Genomic DNA, 20,004 nt, shown 5'->3' with positions numbered 1-20,004 from the left:
AAACTCTGCTTGATGTCCCGAGCCGCGGAAAGTGTTTTACACGAGATCTACTGTGCAGTGCTTCACTGTTGCTTTCTGTAAACGCCGGAGGAATGTCAGAAAACCTCTCTGCCTGTATGAAATAAAAATGGTCACAGTACATTCAGAGTACATCTGCTGCTGTACAGTACAGTCTCGCTGTGACTATATTTGTCCTCCCCTCCTTCTCTCTCTTGCAAGGGGACAGGAGAGTCAAGAGTTGGATGCTTGCCAAAAGAGGCCGGCCCGCCATGCAGCTGAAACTTTTACAAGCCAAGCAGGAAGAGACACGGGGAGCGATCGAAGAAGAAAAGGAGGAAAAGAAAAAGTGAGAGACATCTGAGCTTCTTTCTCTCCCTCTCCCCGTCTCTCTCCTCTCTGTGTCTGTCTCTCTTTTTTCCCTTCCTATTTCTTGTTAAAGACATACTGTATTTGCCCGCCTTCGTTGGCAGGGGGTAAGTGTAGGGCTGGGGGACAGGACAGGAGGGGAGGAGGCAAGAGGGGGACGTTGGGTTCAGAGAGTTCAGCTGAGGAGAGAAATAAATGCATAAACAACAAAGGAGACGTGACGTCAGGTTGAGGGGCTGTCCAACCTGCTGGCTGAATCTGAGCCTCCATGGAAGAACCGGATTGTTCGCACCACATGTGTGTGTGTGTGTGTGTGTGTGTGTGCCTGTGTACAGTATGAATGTGTGTGTGTGTGTCCATTGTCCTATCTTCGAGAAAAGACTCATGTGGAGTTTAAGCAGAGAAGCTGGACTATTGTGGTCTGTTTTGTCTCCGCGGTGAGTGTTTGAGGCTTGGGAGAACCCTCCAAAAATCTGTATGTGTGTGTGTGTGTGTGTGTGTGTTTGGTCAGTTTGAGGACTCTATAACTCAGGTATTACAGCAGCTGCAGCGAGGAATTAACTGTTTCATGCGCAAAAGACAAAACAAGCTAAGTTATTTGTTGTCAAGTGGTCGTTTTACAAGACCAAAAAAAAGTGTTTGCAGTTTAAAAAGTATTCGTGTTTTTTTTTTTTTTTAAGTTTTTTTTTTTTTAGAATTGCACTCTGCATTTTAAAAAATGACGTCAGCTGAGGAGTGAGCTCTGACTGGTTGGCTCGGCTTGGGATACCCGCTCAAAGTCGGTGATTGGTTCGCAAGCGGGCTATAGAGAAGGTCGGCCATTTATGAACAGATGGATTTATGTTTTCTCTCCTAATGATTGGGGTCATCTGGAGGCGACAGCTCGCTGATCCAAGATCTGCATTGGTGTTCAACTGTCTTGCTGGTGTGAGAAAAGCAAAGGGAGACCTGGGAAAGATGCCAACGGCTGGAGGAAGAAAAAAAAAGTGACATTCTCTGAAATATCCACCCTCCTCGCTCATTGATTCACTTAGCTGAACTCCCTCAAACCCCTCCCACTGAGGAGGGCAGATATTATCCCCCGATGGAGGGAGAGGACGAATTTGCAGAAGGATGGAGGGAGATGCGGGGAAATTCGGGTGGAATAAAGGTGTTGAAAAAAAGACAGGCTCCTCTTTGAGGCGAGAGAACTTGACGCAAAATGTCCGTCGGCTTAGAGTTCGAATCTCGAGCCAGTTTCCGATGTATCGATTGTAAAAATATGGAGCAATATGGCAGAAGTGCTTGTCTGTCTCGCCGTCTGTCTGTTGCTGCAGGATAGAATAAGTGCAGCGCAAGGTGAGAGGTGTCTTTTGGATGTTAGATGATTAACATACAAATTCTCAGAGTGCTCACAGCTGCTGCGCCGCTGTTTTGTGTCCCCGCGTCAGCTCACGACAGTTTCATCTCTTTCTTTTTATTGTCTGTCTGTGTCTCACTCTTTCTTAACTCTTGTTCTCCGACTCCTCCTCTTTCTGTTCTCCTCTCTCTCTCTCTCTCTTGCTTACAGCATGTCCCTCCCTTCCTCTTTCTGTCTCTACACCCCCCCTCCTCCTCCTCCTCCCCTCCTTTTTCTCCCCTTCCCTCTTGGCAGCAGTGCCAAAGTGGGCAGGCGGACCGAGGCAAACACAGCACAGGGCAGAGCAGAGGGCGATCCAAAGGCTGGCGAATTGATTATGTGTATGTTTGTGTTTTGAAGTGTCCTCCGTCTGTGCGCTTGTGTGTTTGCCTCCGTTTTGGTCATACGCAACTGCAACTAACGTGAGTGTATCGTGAGTCTCTTTCTGCTGTGCTCAGTGTGTTTGATATGGTGTGCGTTTTCTGTGTATGTGTTATAGGGCTGTGTGAGAGCAGACGTCCCCCTGTCACCCTGTGTACGGACAGACGCACTCACGCCAGTAGGAGGGGATTGTGGGAAGGGGGTGTAGCTCTCAGAGGGTGTGCTCTACTCCTCTCTTTTCCCTTCTTCCCGCCATCACGGCCCTCTTCTCCTCCAGTCCTCCGGCCCAGCCCGCCGCTCACGTACAGGCTCCAGGTATTTTTCTTTTTTATCCTGCGACACCTCTTGCCATCTTTTTCACAGCCCTATAATCTTTCTCCTCGGGTTCCTCTCGCCCTCTTCTCTGTCCTTCATCGTGGTCTTCCTCCTGTAAATGTGTCTATCGTCGTCGGTTGCCACGCTGTACTCCGCTCGCCGCCATTTTGGCTCAATGGACATAGCAGGAGAAACTTTTCTAGAGCTCAGAGGGACTCCTCGACTCCCTGCTGACAGCCGTCTTTCTCCTGCTTCCATTATCTCTTTTTTTTCTCTGTCCCTGTCCCCCACTTCCTCTCCCCTCTCTGCTCCAGGACAGCAGGCTCTGACAGGGTGGTGAAGTCTTTCTGTGGCGTTTCGTGCTGGACAGGTGTCTCTTTGTAGACTGGAAGGAGGAAGGACAGGCCTCCACGGTTACTTTCTGACCTCAGAGGGTCGACCGAGCCAGAGAGCTGTTGTTGTGCTCAGGCCAGTACAAGTTTAGCTGCTGACCAGCGCTGAAGAGCTGCACCCACAGGACAAGTGGCAGGTCTCTTATCATCCCGAGCCGTTATGATAGCTAGTGCGAGGGCAATATTGACTTTGTTCACCTTCACACACTGTTTGCACTTTCTGCCACTGTTAAAACTAAAGATATGTGGCAGTTGTTTCACAGGAACCTGCTTGTGCGTGACTTTTTATCTCTCTGCAATGCCGAGGTGTGACAGTTTGTAAAAAGGTGCCGACTGTAATGTTTGCCTTGACACACTGCGTCATAGGCTACTGTGTGATACTTTGCACTTCAGAGGAAACTGAGGCAGGAATGAAACCGAGTTAGATCAAACAAACAAACAAACAAACGAACGTCGCTGTAAAGAAATGTTTGATGTCGACGTTCTTCTGTAGTTCTTTATCATTACATCAGTAAAGCCGTTGATTTATTTAACACCAGCCTGATCTGAGTGCTGAAAAAGGGGAAAAAAGGAAACTTAAACAGTCGAGGTTGTCTGATTAGTGTGTATCTTACTCAGCTGCAAGGAAATAAGCATAATATTCAAATGACGCTGCGGTTTTGACTACAGTTTCATGTTAGAGGCCAGAATACCATGAAACAAAAGCATATTATCGATGCTGCATTCTCCGAAATAGATAAAACAGCCGATGCGATCTTTCAACCTGCTCTTAGAGGGGAAATTTAATAGAGATTGAAGAATTTAAAGTAACATCATATTATATGTAAAATCAGGACTTAAATTGAGCTGCTTTTTGTTAGTACCGTATGTTGATCTAAATAAGGGTTGGTGTTAAGATGGCGCCTTCGCGCCACGTGTTTATGAAACAGTGAAAATGGGCAGACTCTTTCAACATGCCCCTCACAATTCGTGAGTACGCTACTCCTTATTCTCCTGCATCAGCATCTGATGTTTAAAATTGACCAGCTTTGGTATTAGGCAGCAAATTAATGTTTATAGATCAAAAATAAGAACCAAAAAGAACTTTTCTTCGTGTATATCGACATGTGACAATGACAAGAGGAAAATGTTAAGAAAGAAGAAGCTGCAGAAAAAGAGAGAGAGAACAAGAGTTACAAAGACAGAAAGAGAGGCAGGAGTGGGGGAGCTCTTTCCCCGCCCCTCGCTTATCCTCAGATAAACTTATCGTGTTGCCTCATAATATTTCTGAGTTTTTCTCCTAGAGGCAGTCAGGCTAACTTCCTGCATTCAGCTTCAACATAGCTGATTGGCTGATATCTTGGCTGACCAGCCGCTGTTTGCAGCGAGGCAACAGGAAGTTTCTCTTCTCATGCAGGAAGCTGCAGCTGTTTCGTCCCTGACATACACCACTTTTTCACTCTTGCACGCACATTCTCTGTATACTGTACGTGCACACACACATGCATACAAACAGGGTGTGTATGCATGTTTGTGTTTTGGCGTGTATGGCCTGCTCTGTGTGGCATTAGTGAATGTTATAACATGTGGGCGTGTAGCAACATGCCGAGCCAGGCATCCGAGCTATCAGAAACATTTGAAACCATGGTAACCACACATCTCATCAGCACATTAGCAAAAGCATAGACAAGTGGAAAAGAGGAGAGGGGATGGAGAGAGTAAACGTGGTGGAGGAAAGGGACCTTTGATCTGTATTTTCTTCATTCAGACGTTTTAGAAACACATCTGGCCATCTGGGTAATTGGAGAGTACACTTCAGCTGATACACCAGTGACTCAGGAAGTGTCCTCTTTTTTCTTTTATCAGCAGATAACTCATCCGCTTGAAGATTCGTATGCATATTAAAATGCATTTGTAACGCCGTGACAACCTGTGAAGTATGGGTCTAAAGATAGGAGGTTTACAAAAGTGGAATTAATACTGATTATTCAACTTAGCTCCTCTTCTTTGCGTTGAAATGATTGTTGGACACTGAAAGTCAACACAATGGCTCCCTTATACTCCTGTCTAATCTGGGTCATACCATCTTTTCATCAAACACATTGCCTGACATGTTTACCTCGCTCTTATGCCTTTAAATTTGTGTGCAGCCCTCTATGTCGCAGAACAGAGGAGTTGACGGCAAAAGACTGGAAGCATTTTCATTTAATTAACTTTGATGTATCAGGATCAGATAGGATGAGCTCCGTTCATTTACACGGGTCAAGCAACTGTGCTGCACCAGTGTGTGAGCACATGCATGTGTGGAGCGTATTTACGTATACAAGCATACACGTAAGCATAAGCCTTGTGTTTTTTCATTTGGTTAATGAGGATATACAGAACATCAGAGCAGGCACCATGCCAAGTGGGCACGGAGGAGCCTCCCGTCCTTCGTCATTTAATGTAGGAATCAGGCATTCCTTAGGGAGATGATAACGTAGGTACGATAAAATCACCATAGCGCTCTATTTAGGAGCACCCCTCTTTCTTGTATCTCCCGCGTGCCTGGGCACAATTTTATCTCCAGAGTGAGACTGGAGACGAGTAAGACAAGACAACCGTTTGCATCTTTTTAACTGTGGGAATTCTTCGTCTTGCCATTTATTGTGTGGCATACTTCCTCTGCCAACTCCAGCTCCCCCACCACTCCTCCTCCTCCTTCTCGTTGCCCACCATCACCACCTCCTTCCTCCCTCATTGAAATTCTGCCTGGCACACAGACACTGCCCATTCTTGGCACAAAGCTCAGAGAGAGAGAGAGAAAGAGAGAGAGAGAAACACACAAGAACCTGTACCAGTCGTCTGGTGCCCCCCCCCCTCCGTTGTGTCTGCCAAGCATTCATCCCATCTTGCGGACCAAGGGACCAGGCAATCCAATAGGTATTTCCCTGCCTCTGCTTCCTGTGAAAAATCTGCTCCAATTTTGAGGAGTTTTGTTGGCAACTGAGGGCGCTGTGTGTGCTTGGGGGATTCGCTGATTAATTTGTGTGTTTACGTCGTTTGTGGCGGGTGAGGAATGAATCCGGCGAAACCTGCATCCTTTCACAGAGTCGGGGAGGAAGACGCGGCCTATTGTTTCCGATATTTTTCATTTTCGCATGGATATCGATTTGTTAAAGATGGCACAGGAGCGGTGTTTTATTTTCGTGTGTTTTGATATCACAGCAGGTTGATATTAGAAGTTTGTAAAACCTGTGTTAAAGGCACTGGTAGTTTAGATAAGCAGCCATTTTGAATTTGATGTTTTAACTTAACAGAAGAGCGGAATAAGATAATTTGATCGTAACATCTAGTCATTTTTGTATGTGTTTACTTTTGGAATTGCTATTTTAAAGCTGTGGCGATAGTACGAAAATGAGTTTATGTAAAGCAAGTATTGGATGTTGCATGTATGAAACTAAGTCAGATATGGACTTTAGAGATACTGTTGCTGTAACATCTGTTTGTTATACAAAAAAAATCCACTGTTATAACTGATGTGGGTGGAGGAAAATCCAAAAGAAATGTGTAACTGTCACCCAAAAAAAGATTAGCATACCAATGCAGGAAATTGACTCCAGAACAACATACACTGGTTGGTCACCGCAGAGCTTATCAGAGGGCAGGAGAGGACAAGGTCCGTTTTTCTTGGCTAAATATGAATTTACTATATTTCAGCTGTAATTCTGCTGTGAAAGATAAACAGACGGACTGTCTGATAGGCAGATCAGCTCAATAGGCCACATTTCCTCCTCTCCTCGTCTTTTCTTTGAGCCCCCCCCCAGCTGCCCCACAGGTTGGAAGCTCATTTATTGTGAAGCTGTTGACAGAGAAAATGATTTTCCCCCAGCTGAGCCATGTGTGCCCCTTTTATGCGCCATAGACAAAGTCCACGATCACAGACAACAGCGCCCAATAGAGCTCACATGACTGACCGAGTTTGGCCTCAGTGTTTCCAAAACAGTCGGGAGTTGTGCAGGGGAATGGGATGCCAATTTTCGCAATTAACCCAGAAGAACAGAATTCCCCACGAGCATTTAAATCTTTTTTCCTTTTTCATTACAGGGCCATGCTCAGATGTCCTGTTAAATCTTCATTAATTTGACCCATTTCCCCCAGTACACTGTGCCATATCACTATTATGGCCTCCAAACACAGCGCCAGTCAGGGGACGTTTCTCAGCGACCGAACACAGCTCGTAGATCTGTCACTGGCATGGTGGCAGAGTTGGGCATCATGCCAGCGCCCCCCTTCTGTCTGTCTGGTCGTCTGTAATCAGACTAGCAGGGTCTACTGCATGCTAACTATGGGCTGGTCTGGACCAAGTCTCAGGGGTTGTGGCTGTATGCTAATTTATGCAAGCAGTGTACCTCCTAACCCCTTCTCTGTCTAGCTGAGGCCCAGGTCTGGCATTTAGTCTAGCACTCATTAACCCTTTAGTGGCTGCCATGTTAACCTGCTGGCCCATCCCGACCATTGTCCCATAAGAGTTTAGCTGTCAGCCGCCTGAGGATGAGCCAAGTCTCTCTTACTGAGATGAATAAAAGTTTAGGAAGGCAAACATATAATCAAAACAGAGCTGTTAATGGTACCAGTAACGTGCTGCATGTATTGTTTTCTCTGTGAATTTTCCAGCTGTCTGATGAATATTGTCCGAGTTGTTCTCTTACTTTGTACCCGTGACAGTGAGCACGTCGCCGTGTCTGTTGGCTTGGTCTCAGCGCTTGGCACGAGACTGATTCTCCATCACTGTTGATAGAACAGCCGCTCTTTCTTCGTCAAAAGACGAAGCTCAGAGCAAAAAAAACGAAAAACTAAAGTTGGACCTTATAGTGTTTTTTAGCAGACCTAAAATGGCCGATGTGCGAGACGCCATTTTGTGTTTCCTTGTTGTGTTTTGGGGGGCAGAATCCCAGCCTTGTATTCAATCAGAGGCAGCTGGTGGAAGCCATATTTGCAGGCATCTGTGTGTGTACCTCCGTCTGAGAAGCAGCAGCCAGCCTACACAGGGATAGCCCACTGGAATGAGCTCAGTTTTTGGCAAAAACGGAAACGAATTCCTGGCACAGAGTCGAGCAGCTCGTTTTTTTTTTTTTTTCTCTCTCTCTCTCTCTTTCGATCACATGCCAGAGTCTCAGGAAGCCAGTGAGTTGTTTGTTGGGCTTTCACACATTAGTGCTCTCACTTTCCGATGTCTGTTTACCATTAAATAATTTGTCTCTGATTTATTTTATGGAACAGATTTCTTAGAGACATTCGACATGGCATTGAAAAAAAAGAAAGAAAAAAAGCTGGGTTGATCGGTGATGACGTGTCAATATGTAAAATCATCTTTTGTTAACAAGTGAGACGTTGCTTCAAATCTTGGCCGTTGAAGACTTGTTGTCATAAAACAGTTTTTAGAATCAATTCCAGACAAAAAAAAAAAGAAGAAGAATCACAGATAAAACTGAAGATTCGACTACACTCCCTTGTGCTGGGACTGAATTTAAACAGTCGAAAATAAAACGTAACTATACACTTTGAAAATGACCACCTAACCAGTTTCATCTTTCATGTATTTTACAGCAAAGACTAGTTAATTAAGATAACCCTCCCTGTCTCTTTTTCTCTGTGCCACTGCAGGAGAATTACCTTTGCGGATCTTTGATGCTGAAGCAACGTGGATGCTGTCCTTGGGGCTGAGGTAGTAGATTGAATAGTTGTGGGGTTGTGTAACCTCTTTTTGAGATAACTATACAATCTACTGTCTTTCCCAAGGAGACAGCTGAGTCAGCCACTCGCCGACTGTCACCTCCAGATGGGCAATTATGCCGTCCAATCAGAACATACGCTTGCAGAAATCAACATAATGCACTGTGTCAAGCATTGTTTTGCGAGAGCTGGAAAAATTAGGTTTCAAACAGGATGCAGACGTGCGGTGTGTTTGATCTGAGCTCTGTCAGGGTGAGGTAGTAGGTTGTATAGTTTGGTGGGTGGGATTGCACCCTGCTCAGGTGATAACTATACAGTCTATTGCCTTCCCTGAGGCGCTCACTGAACACTCATGGACACTCTCATGGTTAAGTATCACATTTATTTGTAGAGTAGAAATGTGCTGAAAATTGTTAGTGGATTGATTGAAGCTGTCAAATGACCAAAATATGTACATCTCAATAAAGTCTTATTTGCCTCAAATCAGTTGTCCAAACAAAAAAAAAAAAAAAATCCAACAGTGATCTTGAAAGTGTTTGCCACTCACTACAACTCTGATGGTTTGTGTACAGCAGCAGCTGTTGAGTATGTTAGTCCACAGCACCCTCTAGTGGAGACTTATGAGATGGCTTCGACTTAAAGTTTGCAGACGAGGCAACCAAATGCCATGGCGAACTAACAGAATACACACAAATCAAACACTCCCTGGCGGCCTGTATTTCCTCAGTTGTCTCAATAATCTGTAATAAAGAGTTAAATGATTGTTGCAGTGATTTTCTTGTGAGAGTGGGTAAATACCTCCTGACAAAGTCCCGTGATCTTAAACCTCAAACATGCTGGACCCTGATGTCCTCTGTCAGGGCGTGGTCGTCCCTCCTGAGCCACGCGTCTCTGTGCGATTGGCTCTGCCGCCTGTTATTGAGCAGCAAATGAACTTGTCTCCATGGTGGCAGTTCAGCCTCACAAGGAGGCGCCTCCAAATTTGACTGTAGGCCTGCTGGATCTTTGGGATGCGACAAGCGTAGACCACAGGGTTGACTGCAGAGTTGGCGTGAGACAGGAGAATACCTGGAAAACAATATGTTACAGTCAGATTTCACTGTACCTGCTGGTAAGTGGTGTGATCTGTAAGCACTGGGGGAACTTTTCAAACATATGTCTCAACATGAAAGTAAGAACATGACTGTGTAAGTACTAAAAAAAAAAGCTGCCTGCCTGTATAGAGTGTCCCCTGTGTGACAGCCTGAGGGCCTTGAAACAGCAGCAGACAGTTCATCAGGTGCAGAGGAATCCAGCAGCCGGCAAACAAAATGAGAACCAGAGCCAGCGAGCAGGCCAGCCTCTTCTCTCTGAGCAGAGAGGCCTGGGCTTGAGGACAGCTGTCCTTGAGACGGCCCTGCAAGCTCCAGAAGATTCTTGTGTAGAGAAGGGTCATGACCAGCAGGGGTGCCATGACACATCCCAGGAAGTTGAAGTAGACCATGAAGGGGAGGGAGATGACTGAGAGGAAGGTGCAGGGGGGAGAGCTGGAGGAGGTATTGGTGGAATCAGATGCCATAGAGGAGTCGTTGCGCCAGCCAAACAGAGGGGTGAACCCCAGCAGACAGGAAAGACTCCAGCACATAGACACGGCCATCCATGTACGCCTCTGTGTGGCAAGGGCTTTGTATCTGAGAGGGATGAAACACAAAGGTTATTCCTCCAAATCAACAATCATTGTATCTACAGAGCTTTTCAGCCAGTACAGGGTTCCCACACAATGTCATGGACAACATTTCAAAACTTTTCCATGACTTTTCCAGGTCCCTTATGAGTGTTTTTGTTGGCGTTTTTCAAAATGTGTTTATGTATAATTTCAGCATCCCACATGATGTGTTCAAGGACTGTTGCTAATTTGAAAATCCACCAATAATCTCTCTCCAGTGACACATCAACGCATAGTAAGGCTACGTTACGTCGTCAGCAAGAGAAAATAAATTCACCTTGATGTGCATAAATGACACACAACACATTTCTATGTTTTCATGATTTTACTATTTCCATGACTTCACCAGGCCTGGAAAATATCATTGGGAAATTATATGACCTTTCTAGGTTTTCCATGACCGTGGGAACCCTGCCTGTAAACCAGTGTCAGAATGCGTACCTCACCTGAGCGGCGTGTGTAACCGGAGGTATCTGTCCACAGCGATAGCAAGCAGTGACAGCACAGAGGCCTGAGTCAGCACCAGCACGACACAGCTGAGAAATAGGCACAGGTCAGGGGTCACACTCACCCAGCCGTCCAACAGTACAGCCAGGGGCACAGCGGCCACGCCCACTAGGAAGTCAGCCACTGCCAGGGAGACGAGGAAGCAAAAGGTGGGCTCGCGGAGGGAATCCCGGATACCGATACACACTGCACACACTACCAACACATTACCGAGGCAGCAGGCCACAGCAATAAGCACCTCTAGTGCTGTGTACGCCACCCAACTCCACTCAGGCATCACTGAAGATGGAGACCAGGGGGGGCAGAGAGGCGAGTTTGATACAGCAGGTTTCCTTGATGGCTGCAGACTGGAGGGATGAATTCCACAGCAAAGTTAAACCCAACATAATCCTGTGGTTGTTATTCGGATGGTCCTTCCTGCCTTCAGCTCGTGGCTTCAAATGGCCACAATTGCATCGAACAGATGCTTTTTATACGCAAACATGCATGCGCTTCAATGTGCACACACAACAACAGGCGTGCACTCCATGGAGACGCCATCTGTATTTCATCAGTGAGAGAAAATCCTTTTCTCACTCTGACGAATGTGCCTCTGCAGCCTGAGGAGGAGACAACTTTTTTTCAGGTGTGTTTGCCGGCTATTTTCAGAACTTATACTTTGTACAGGTACTAATATTGAGATATTAAATTGAACTTCAAGTCAAAATATACTTAAAATATCAAAAAGTCCTTCTTTAAGATTCTCATATTTTAAAACATATAGATATTTTGATGCAACATTTAAAAGTCTAACTCATTGATTTGAACTACTCTATACTGTTGGGTAGTGAAATCTATAGTAATGCATCACAGTTTAAAAGGTAATTATATGCTTATGTGTAAAAATCTAATCTGCAAACAGGGCCGGCCCTACCCATTCAGCAATATAAGCAGTTGCTTAGGGCCCCCTGGTCTTAAAATAAAAATTTAACTTCTGAAACAAAAACTGACAACATTTTGCAGCATTTTTGCCAACAAATACTGACAAAATACTTTAAAAAATTACTGTTTACTAGAAGTGATTATGTTTAGAAGTTTTGTCATTGTCATAAGGAATATCACAAATGCACTTTAAAGCCAACTATAATGAAAGTCACTGTATCAATAACCAATTAAAGAAAAAAATACGTTTGATTAAAATATAGCAAGCCAGCCACCAGCGCTGTTAGATTTGCTTGAATTTAGGTTGTGACGTTGGGTGATCAAAATTCGATGTCATGACAACGCCTAATGCCAGCATCAATTTGATGTAGAACACTGACAGCAGGATTGAAGTTGTGTCGTTGTCTTACCAAAATCCAAAGTCTTTCAGACGTCTTGTGCCAACCTCATCTTGATGTAGAATAATGAAATTTAGTTGTAAGGTATGGAAAACAAGATTCAACATCTGCAAAACATCATATTGATAACATCCACACAACATGAAATTCGAATGTCATTAGACATTTAAAATATCATAAACCCTATTTTTTAACCAGATTTAATGTTTATGTGACCTAAGAGTCCATAAGAGTCCAACGTCTTTCTGACGTCATTCTAACGTCCGGTGCCAGCGCTCAACTAACTGCTGATTTACGGTTTTGGTTTGGACATTTTTGACAAGGGAAACGGGATGATTGTAGCTTTGGGGTTGGCTTACATAAAAATGTCACCCCGGGGGCACTATATAGCTTGTTATCTTTTTCAGTTTGTTGACCTCATTTTTATAAATGTTATGTCTGCATTTTGACTTTTAGTTTTAGCAGATTTTTCACCGGGCAATACACACTCCTCAATCCACTCCTCCATAGTTAGCTTTTGCCGCCACAGAGGTTGATGTTTTTTTCTTTTTGCTTTTTTTTAAAGATTTTTTTTGGGGAAGACAGCTTGAGATAGGCAGGGAAGGTTGGACAAAGAAGGGGGAACGACACGCAGCAACGAGCCACAAGCCGGACTCGACTCCGGGCTGCTGCAGAAGCCTGAGGCACATGGGGCGCTTGATCAACCCAGTGAGCTAGAGGTCGCCCTGGAGACATTTTTGTTAAATGCATCCATAGTGTAGCAGTTGGTTAGCTAGCCAGTTAGATAGCTAACTAATTAGTTTATCAGTTTTCAGTTTCTATGGTGGTTATGAGGCTATATGGAGTGATAGTGAACTGTGTAAAGGAATTGGATGATATTGCCGTAAACAACCAGACAGCTTAATTTAACCGATCCATTTATAAAGTTACAAGTACCTCAAAATCAGACTTCAGTGCAGTACTTGAGTAAATGTACATAGTTACTGTTAATAAGCAATACCAAAAGTTTGTTAAGAGAGACTAACTATATGCCTGTAGGTACAATATAAGGATATCAAAAGCAGCATACACTGAAGAAAAAAGTCTGCACACTTACTTCATACCACAAGTTTTGTTTAGTTTAGTTTAGTTTAGATCCTACTTGGATCTTCGTCAGCTCAAAATGTTTGAAAGATTGAAAACACACCTTTCTACAAAATGCACATCAATAGGTAGACAAGCTTTTACCACTAAGGGTGGTGAAACAGCTGACGATCAACAATTCAACAGAACTAAAACATTGTCATTATTAAACACCAGAAGTTTGTGACAATTATCTGTAAAAAAAAAAGCTCTGTAGCATAGGCTATTCTGCACAGTCAGGAATGAAAGCCCATGTGTGTTGATCATTATGTAATTAGCCCCCATGTCACTGTGTTTTCAGCGTGTGTGTGTGTGTGTGTGTGTGTGTGTGTGTGTGTGTGTGTGTGTGTGTGTGTGTGTGTGTGTGTGTTTGGCCCCATTTGACTATGAAAATAAAATTGCTTTAGTTTGGCAACTTCTCCATGTGTGTCAGGGGACTTTGTAGATGTTACTGATTAACAGGTCTGTTGTTGGACCAGCTGTTTTAATATACGCTAATTTTGCATACAATTTTGTGTGTGTGTGTGTGTGTTTGCTTCAGTTTGAAAGCACTTCTTTGTTTGCTTGGCTGATATGCACCACACAGTACATCTTTGATCACACAGATATTTAGCTGATGGGTAGACAGACAAAATGTATCGGGTATTCTGATAATACTTTAATTTATTTCATCTTAAAAAAAAATTGTTTTGACACAAAAAGATCATGTTTACACAACCTAATTTTGTTAATTATCTAGCGTTGACTGAATATCTGCAATACAGAATCACAAAAAAACAGAAAACCACACCTTTAACTTTAAGAACAATTTAAGTTCTACTTATAAAGTAGATATTATGTGATAACCTTTTAGGTTTACATATTTTTTCTGACCCGCAGAGTAGCATCCGCTGGCTTTACAAATACTCAGTATTCATTTGTTTCTACATGCCATAGAAGTAGAATCAGCAGAAAAGACACAAATGGGTCAATCATCCAAATATTCCTTGTGCTCATTCTATTTCAATATTTATATACACTCTTCATCATGCTTCCTACACTGTATTAAAGTCTCCTTGTAGGCCTCTCAGCGTCTTCTCATCAAAGCGGTATGTGAGCTTCCGCTTTACCTTCTGTATCTCACCGGTGCGGTTGTAGTTCCTTAGTGCCCGTGCCATCTTCTGGTACGTCATGGTCTTGCGATTGCCCTTGCGCCGGCCCCACAGCTGCGCCAGACGCTCCTTGTTCTGGGAGGAGAACTGGAATGTTCCAGAGGAGGACTGGACCCACCAGATGCAGCTTCGCATCGATGGAGTCTGGAGCATCTCAAACAGAAACTGGAACAAACGCTCCTTCCTCTTTCCTGCCAACAAGGGGACGTAAATACAAATATGAGGTGATGATGACTCATACGTGTGTGTACGTGTGAAAAAGAATCCCCCACAGAGCTTTACGCAAAGTACATGGATATTTGGTGTGGAAATATTCTAAAGTTTTGCACTACTGTGCGTATATACCTAAAAGAGGGACAAGAGGCAGGGAGTCTCCTTCCCTCATGCCTCCACTGTCAGACGATGGTGACGGGGAGTCTTGGTACTCCTGGCACTGGGAGCTACTGGACAGCGAGTCTGAGTCGATATACGCAGGCACCTTGTAGGAATACGCAACGTGGTCCTGAAGCAAAAGCGTTTAAAAACAGATAAATAATTCACAAATTCTGATAAATTATGAACAGAGTCAATCAAACAGCGATGCGTTGCAGTATTTAGCTATGAAAAAAGGTTTAATTTAAGAGACTGCGGTCATTGAACTCACCCACTGGTTGTCATGGGGACTAGGCCAGGCTGGAGGCAGGGCTTGCTCTTCATACTCCTCCTTTGGAGTGTGAGAACAACAGTGCCACTCATACGGATGCTGACCTGACCAGCTGTTCTCTACAAAACAACATACAGTCAGAAAAAAGCTAAAGAAATATACAAAATCATCCCATTATCACCTTCTTTTTTAATCCCAAACACTAACCTATGATCCTGGTGCCCTGGTGGAAGTGTGCATGTTGCCCCACAGCGGTTGGAGGTGAAGCAGGTGTGTGTGCAGGCTGGACCTCCAGTGAGTGCTCCTGCAGGTACTCCTCGATTACCTCCAGGTCCACCTCAGGGCAGGATGAGGGAGCAACTCCGCTCCAGGACCCTCGACCTCCGCTCAGCCTGATCTCGGTCAAATAAGCCATCTGACAGACAAAAAGCAAGACAGATCGTCGTACACACTCTGATTTTTGTTATTGGAAGAGAGAAAACACGTTGCAGTATGGGTGGCATTTATCTCGTGACAGTCGTAGCCTGAGGGGTTGTTATTATCAGACCGCATGCCTGCTCTGTTTTTCTCATGAAACGCATTGTTTTTTGTTTTTTGATCTGAAGATCAGAGATGCACTCATTCATCAATTTTAAATGAGCTGTGAATCTATGAATTATTCAATTTCTACATCATATTAAACAGCAGTGATCATTTTTATGATATGAATAATTTTTTCCATCTGTCATAGATTTCTCTCAGAAACAACCAGGGGCGTAACTTTGGTTTGAGAAGTGGGGGGTCTCTGAGGGTCCTCCCCAGAAAAAAAAAAGCTATTTAAATTTCATTCATACATATATTTAGGCACTACAGTAACCAAAACAAAAAATATAAGGAAATATTTAAGTTATTACGTAATAACAATATGGTTAATATGGTACTTCTCTGACATTTTTTTTTTATCACAGAGTATATCACAGAAAAATCAGCCGCTCAATTCACATTCTCAGCCAGGATCTGACAGCTGGCAGAGCAGTAGCATATTAGGCACAATTTCTGTGGTTGACCAAAAAATAAATAAGATTTTGCCAGATGAAAGGGACACTGACATTAACACACAGCAGTGAAGTGAAGATATTTAACCTGCTCTGAGCTGCGTGTCAGTGTGTTTGCTGTCTTGGAAATGAGTCAGGTAACAACACTGTAAGCATGTGTATTTTAGTTTGACTTTCAAATTTATGCAAGTGTTTGTGCTTTCACCAGCACAGGTAACAGGTCAGGTAATAGTGATGTGTGGCTTGGCTGCCATTCTTACAAATAACATTTTACCCTCAGCCAACACATGTCAGATATGAGATAATATTTTCAAGCACATTGTTAGTGAAAAATCCATTTATATATAATATAAACTTTTTTGTCTTTGTTATTCCCGGGGTTATTTACAAAAAAGACATACACACTAATTATTATAATAATTAGAATAAAATATCAGACTCACCGTCTCCATTTTTTCCAGCAGGCTTGAAGAATAATCTGAGAAGAGAAAACACACTTGTGAGACACCAGAATCCAAACTCAGAACATGAACAGAGAAGTGAAAGAGGTAGTCAAACACACTTCTCTAACTTATTACACTGATAGACAGTCATATGACAGCCAAAGGCAAAATGAGTGGATGAGGATATCTGTACCTTGTTAAGTCAGAGGTGTGTGCTCCTGCGTCTGGTGAAGCGAAGTAATATTCTCAGGCAGTGGAGGGAGGAGGCATGAGAATGCCTCACCTGTGTGATGCTCCACCTGGGCGCTGACTCTCTCTTATAGTGTTCGCACAATTCTGGCCAAACCCCTTTGGCCAAGAGTGTTGGAGTGGGAGTGGTTTACAAAATAAACTTTTTTTTTCCTTGGCAGATTTTAAACAATAGCTAGAGCTTCAGTGAGTATTTTCATCTTTAATTTAAGTTTTATTTAATGGATTCAAAACTTGTGGTGTATTTGTGGTTTCTTATCATTTTATTCACAGCATGGAAGATAAAGATGTGGCTTTGTATTTGCGACCTTGTAAAAACACTGCACAATGTCAATATAAGTGGATCTGGGGAGAGTAAAAGATAGAGCAGAGAGGGAAGATATTGAGATAATGGCGCAGATGTGTGTAACTTCCTATATACAGACACTTGCTCACACATTTGCATTACAAGCCATTGTAATGTACAACCTTTTCACCCATGCGTACAGCTTTTGTTTCGGCCTGTGTGCTCATTAAATGCGGTGCAGCTCACACAGCGTTATCCACACATGGGTAATGTTTACGTCAGCCAGCTGACCACAGTTATTTTCAATTCTAAGCTAAAATAATGTTGTGTAACACCTGAAAAAAAAAAATTTTTAGTGACAAATGTCTTTATGTTGGCTCAACATTATTCAATAAAGAAACGTTCACATGACCAAATGAGGTCCACGATTTTGACTTTGACCAAAAATTTACTTGAACCCCCCATATTTATCATATATAAGCGCTATATGAACATATAATAAACTGTTTATACCGCATTATAATATGCAGATATAAGGACATTTTAAAGTGTCTGTTAATGTATAGCATTTTCAACAATTAGAAATTCTCCCATTAAGACACATTTTTATAAAAGTACAACTGTATTATTGTATAATGTCATTTAATTTTTGTTTATTCACCTTATTTGTAGCCCCTGTGACATCTTGCCTGAATTATGGGCAAAATATTTGGTGCATCCTGTCAGCGAACTGGAACCAGAATATGTTTTTACAGCATTACAAACCCTGCAAAATGGCTAATTTCCTTATAGAGATTTGATCCATTTGGTCTGATACCATTCCAAAAATCAAGAGGAGTCGAGGGACTAAACAGGAAGTATCTGGCTGCTGAGGAGTGAAGTCTATACTGCGCTTGCTCTATGGGCCATATGATGCAGAAGATCCAGGTAATTTTACATCCAGGAAGTCAAACTTTTTGGCTTCAGGTGCCACTAAGCAACTTTCATAAGACTGGACAGGGCTCCACCTCCAACACTGAATCCAATTCCCCTTATACATTCAAGACTGGAACCGACATCTTCCTTAAGGGTATGCCAATCCTCTTACCTAGAGCAATTAAGAAATAATATGGATAATATTTAATTATTATGCCTTCTACTATCCAGGGATGGGAGGGCGACCTGAAAAAGTGGCCTCAGATAAAGTACACTGCTTGGCATATTAGCTTTACTAACTGCATTACTAAAAACAGTGAAGTGATAAACAATCTAAAAATCTCTGAGGCTCATCACTTCCATGGTTATAAGGTCGGTGGGGTTGTCTGGGTTTTTTTGGCTACCGTTGAAAGAAAAGATGTTGATGTTCTTCTGTTCTAGTTAAGTTTTATAGTGTGGTTTGCAACTGCGGGATGTATTTTATAACAAGCAACTTTCTAATGTAGGTTAAGAATGCAATCAGACAGGGATATCATGTGCTGACTTGAATGACAGACCTGTCAATGTCTGTCTGTCTGCTGTGTCTCGTTAGATTCTGTTTAATTTTCATGTCATTCACAAAAATATAGGACAAATCGTGTATCGAGTATTGACACAACATGTTAGAAATACAACATACAATATCTATACACTGCTATTCAAGCCAAAAATTTAGCTTAGTCTGGTAGTTATTTCAGCCATGTACAGTGCAATAGGGACAGGAGCCTAGCACCACATTTTAGACAATGCTAATTTAACTTGACGTAAATACTGCTTAAAAAATAAAGACCAGTATTTTGAAGGTGAAAGTAACTGAAGGTAAATTACTTATAAAAGACCCACCATGGGTAGCACTGATTAGCTTACTGCTTCTTCTGCTATCTCACCGGGAGTTACTACAATAACAATTTATACAGTAGCGCTACTAAGAGTAAGATGGATAATAGCATTATGAATGCTTCACAGGAATTAACAACTACGTAAACAGTTAAAAGTACCATTTGCTCATGCCTTTTTCACACTATGAGCGCCACAGCAACAAACAAGCATCAAGTCATTTTCCATAGAGAATCTCAGAAATGAGTCCTAAAACTTGGAAATTAGTTAGCATCTAGCATAGCACCCTAAAATATGGTCTGTTAACACAAGCTTAAAAGACGTCAGCAAATACCCCACTTGTGAACTCTGAAGCTTTAAGGTGTCTTAAAAAAGGCTAAAACGTGGCTAAATAGAACTACAAAATGTCATCTTGGCGAACTTCACCAAACACAGCAGGTAGTGGTGGAAATGTTTGTCATACCACTGGAATGACAAACAAGAATCCAAAATCCAAGAAGCAGACACTTACAAGCCTGCGACGACAAAACTTTGTTAACAAACACAAGTGAGCAACACTTTGACGGTGACTTAATGATAAAACAAAAAATAGGTTATAGACTGCTTTCTAAATGCCAGTAGACCAAAGCTGTATACACGGCCCTGCTGCAGACAAGTATGCATTTCTGTGTGTGTGTGTGTGTGTGTGTGTGTGTGTGTGTTTTGTCATGTTTAACATCACAGACAGGCTGGAAAACAGGTAAGTAAACAGTAGAAAGCAGAATGGATGAAGGCCTGTGAAAATTTTATGGTTATTACTTCTTTTTGGATATCTCATTTATTCAGTCTCTCTTTTAAACTTGGTGTAGACCAATTTGGAACAATGTCTGAACACTGCTTGGACGGAGACAGGCTGTATTTAACCCTTTTGAACCTGAACCTTTCAAAATCATAGTAAGAAGGTAATGAGCAACAAAAGGAGAAATTCAAAAACTAGCAAGATATTAGTAAAAAGCACAAAAATTACAATAATTTTTTAACATATATAACATCTTTTTTAAAATAATTTTCTAAATCTATTAACTTCTTGCAATTTGTGAAACATTTCTTTCCAAGTTCCTCATTGCCTTTTTCCCATGTTTTTGAAAGAAATCAAGCCAATTTGCTCAGGGTTTAAAGCTAATGACAGGAGTCTGAAAGCAGCACAAGACAAGTGTTGTTGTTGTTTCAGGTTTTAAAGGGTTAAAGG

The 20,004-nt window shown here is 42.6% G+C and overlaps 3 protein-coding genes across 6 annotated transcripts; 1 reads left to right on the top strand and 2 right to left on the bottom strand.

Moving 5' to 3' along the window:
* The first annotated feature begins 206 nt into the window (after positions 1 to 206).
* LOC148188720 (uncharacterized) lies at positions 207 to 9,288 on the top strand. Of its 4 annotated transcripts, none has more exons than XR_015777495.1 (3): positions 207 to 346; positions 2,244 to 2,440; positions 8,458 to 9,288. XR_015777495.1 is itself a non-coding variant. In XM_088082125.1 (3 exons), exons 1-3 carry the CDS (start codon positions 1,638 to 1,640, stop codon positions 8,515 to 8,517), a joined length of 324 nt encoding a protein of 107 aa, XP_087938251.1. In that variant the 5' UTR covers positions 1,074 to 1,637; the 3' UTR covers positions 8,518 to 9,288. The 4 variants fall into 4 exon arrangements, 1 of the variants encoding a protein (XP_087938251.1); XR_015777493.1 differs by lacking the exon at positions 207 to 346 and adding an exon at positions 639 to 803; XM_088082125.1 differs by lacking the exon at positions 207 to 346 and adding an exon at positions 1,074 to 1,704.
* On the bottom strand, positions 8,977 to 11,242 carry LOC121947394 (adenosine receptor A3). The gene is made up of 3 exons (XM_042492428.2): positions 10,678 to 11,242; positions 9,742 to 10,196; positions 8,977 to 9,594 (listed from the first exon to the last, which is right to left on the bottom strand). Exons 1-3 carry the CDS (start codon positions 11,013 to 11,015, stop codon positions 9,383 to 9,385), a joined length of 1,005 nt encoding a protein of 334 aa, XP_042348362.2. The 5' UTR covers positions 11,016 to 11,242; the 3' UTR covers positions 8,977 to 9,382.
* Positions 11,243 to 13,817: 2,575 nt separating this feature from the next.
* Positions 13,818 to 19,711, bottom strand: LOC121947380 (uncharacterized). Its single transcript, XM_042492412.2, has 6 exons — positions 16,644 to 19,711; positions 16,451 to 16,485; positions 15,181 to 15,388; positions 14,974 to 15,092; positions 14,676 to 14,832; positions 13,818 to 14,521 (listed from the first exon to the last, which is right to left on the bottom strand). Exons 2-6 carry the CDS (start codon positions 16,457 to 16,459, stop codon positions 14,214 to 14,216), a joined length of 801 nt encoding a protein of 266 aa, XP_042348346.1. The 5' UTR covers positions 16,460 to 16,485; positions 16,644 to 19,711; the 3' UTR covers positions 13,818 to 14,213.
* Positions 19,712 to 20,004: the final 293 nt, after the last annotated feature.

The sequence above is a fragment of the Plectropomus leopardus genome, chromosome 9 (genome assembly GCF_026936395.1).
Source record: "Plectropomus leopardus strain MGB_pleo_1.0 chromosome 9, ASM2693639v1, whole genome shotgun sequence".
NCBI lineage: Eukaryota > Metazoa > Chordata > Actinopteri > Perciformes > Serranidae > Plectropomus > Plectropomus leopardus.
This window is presented reverse-complemented; position numbering and strand designations above follow the sequence as displayed.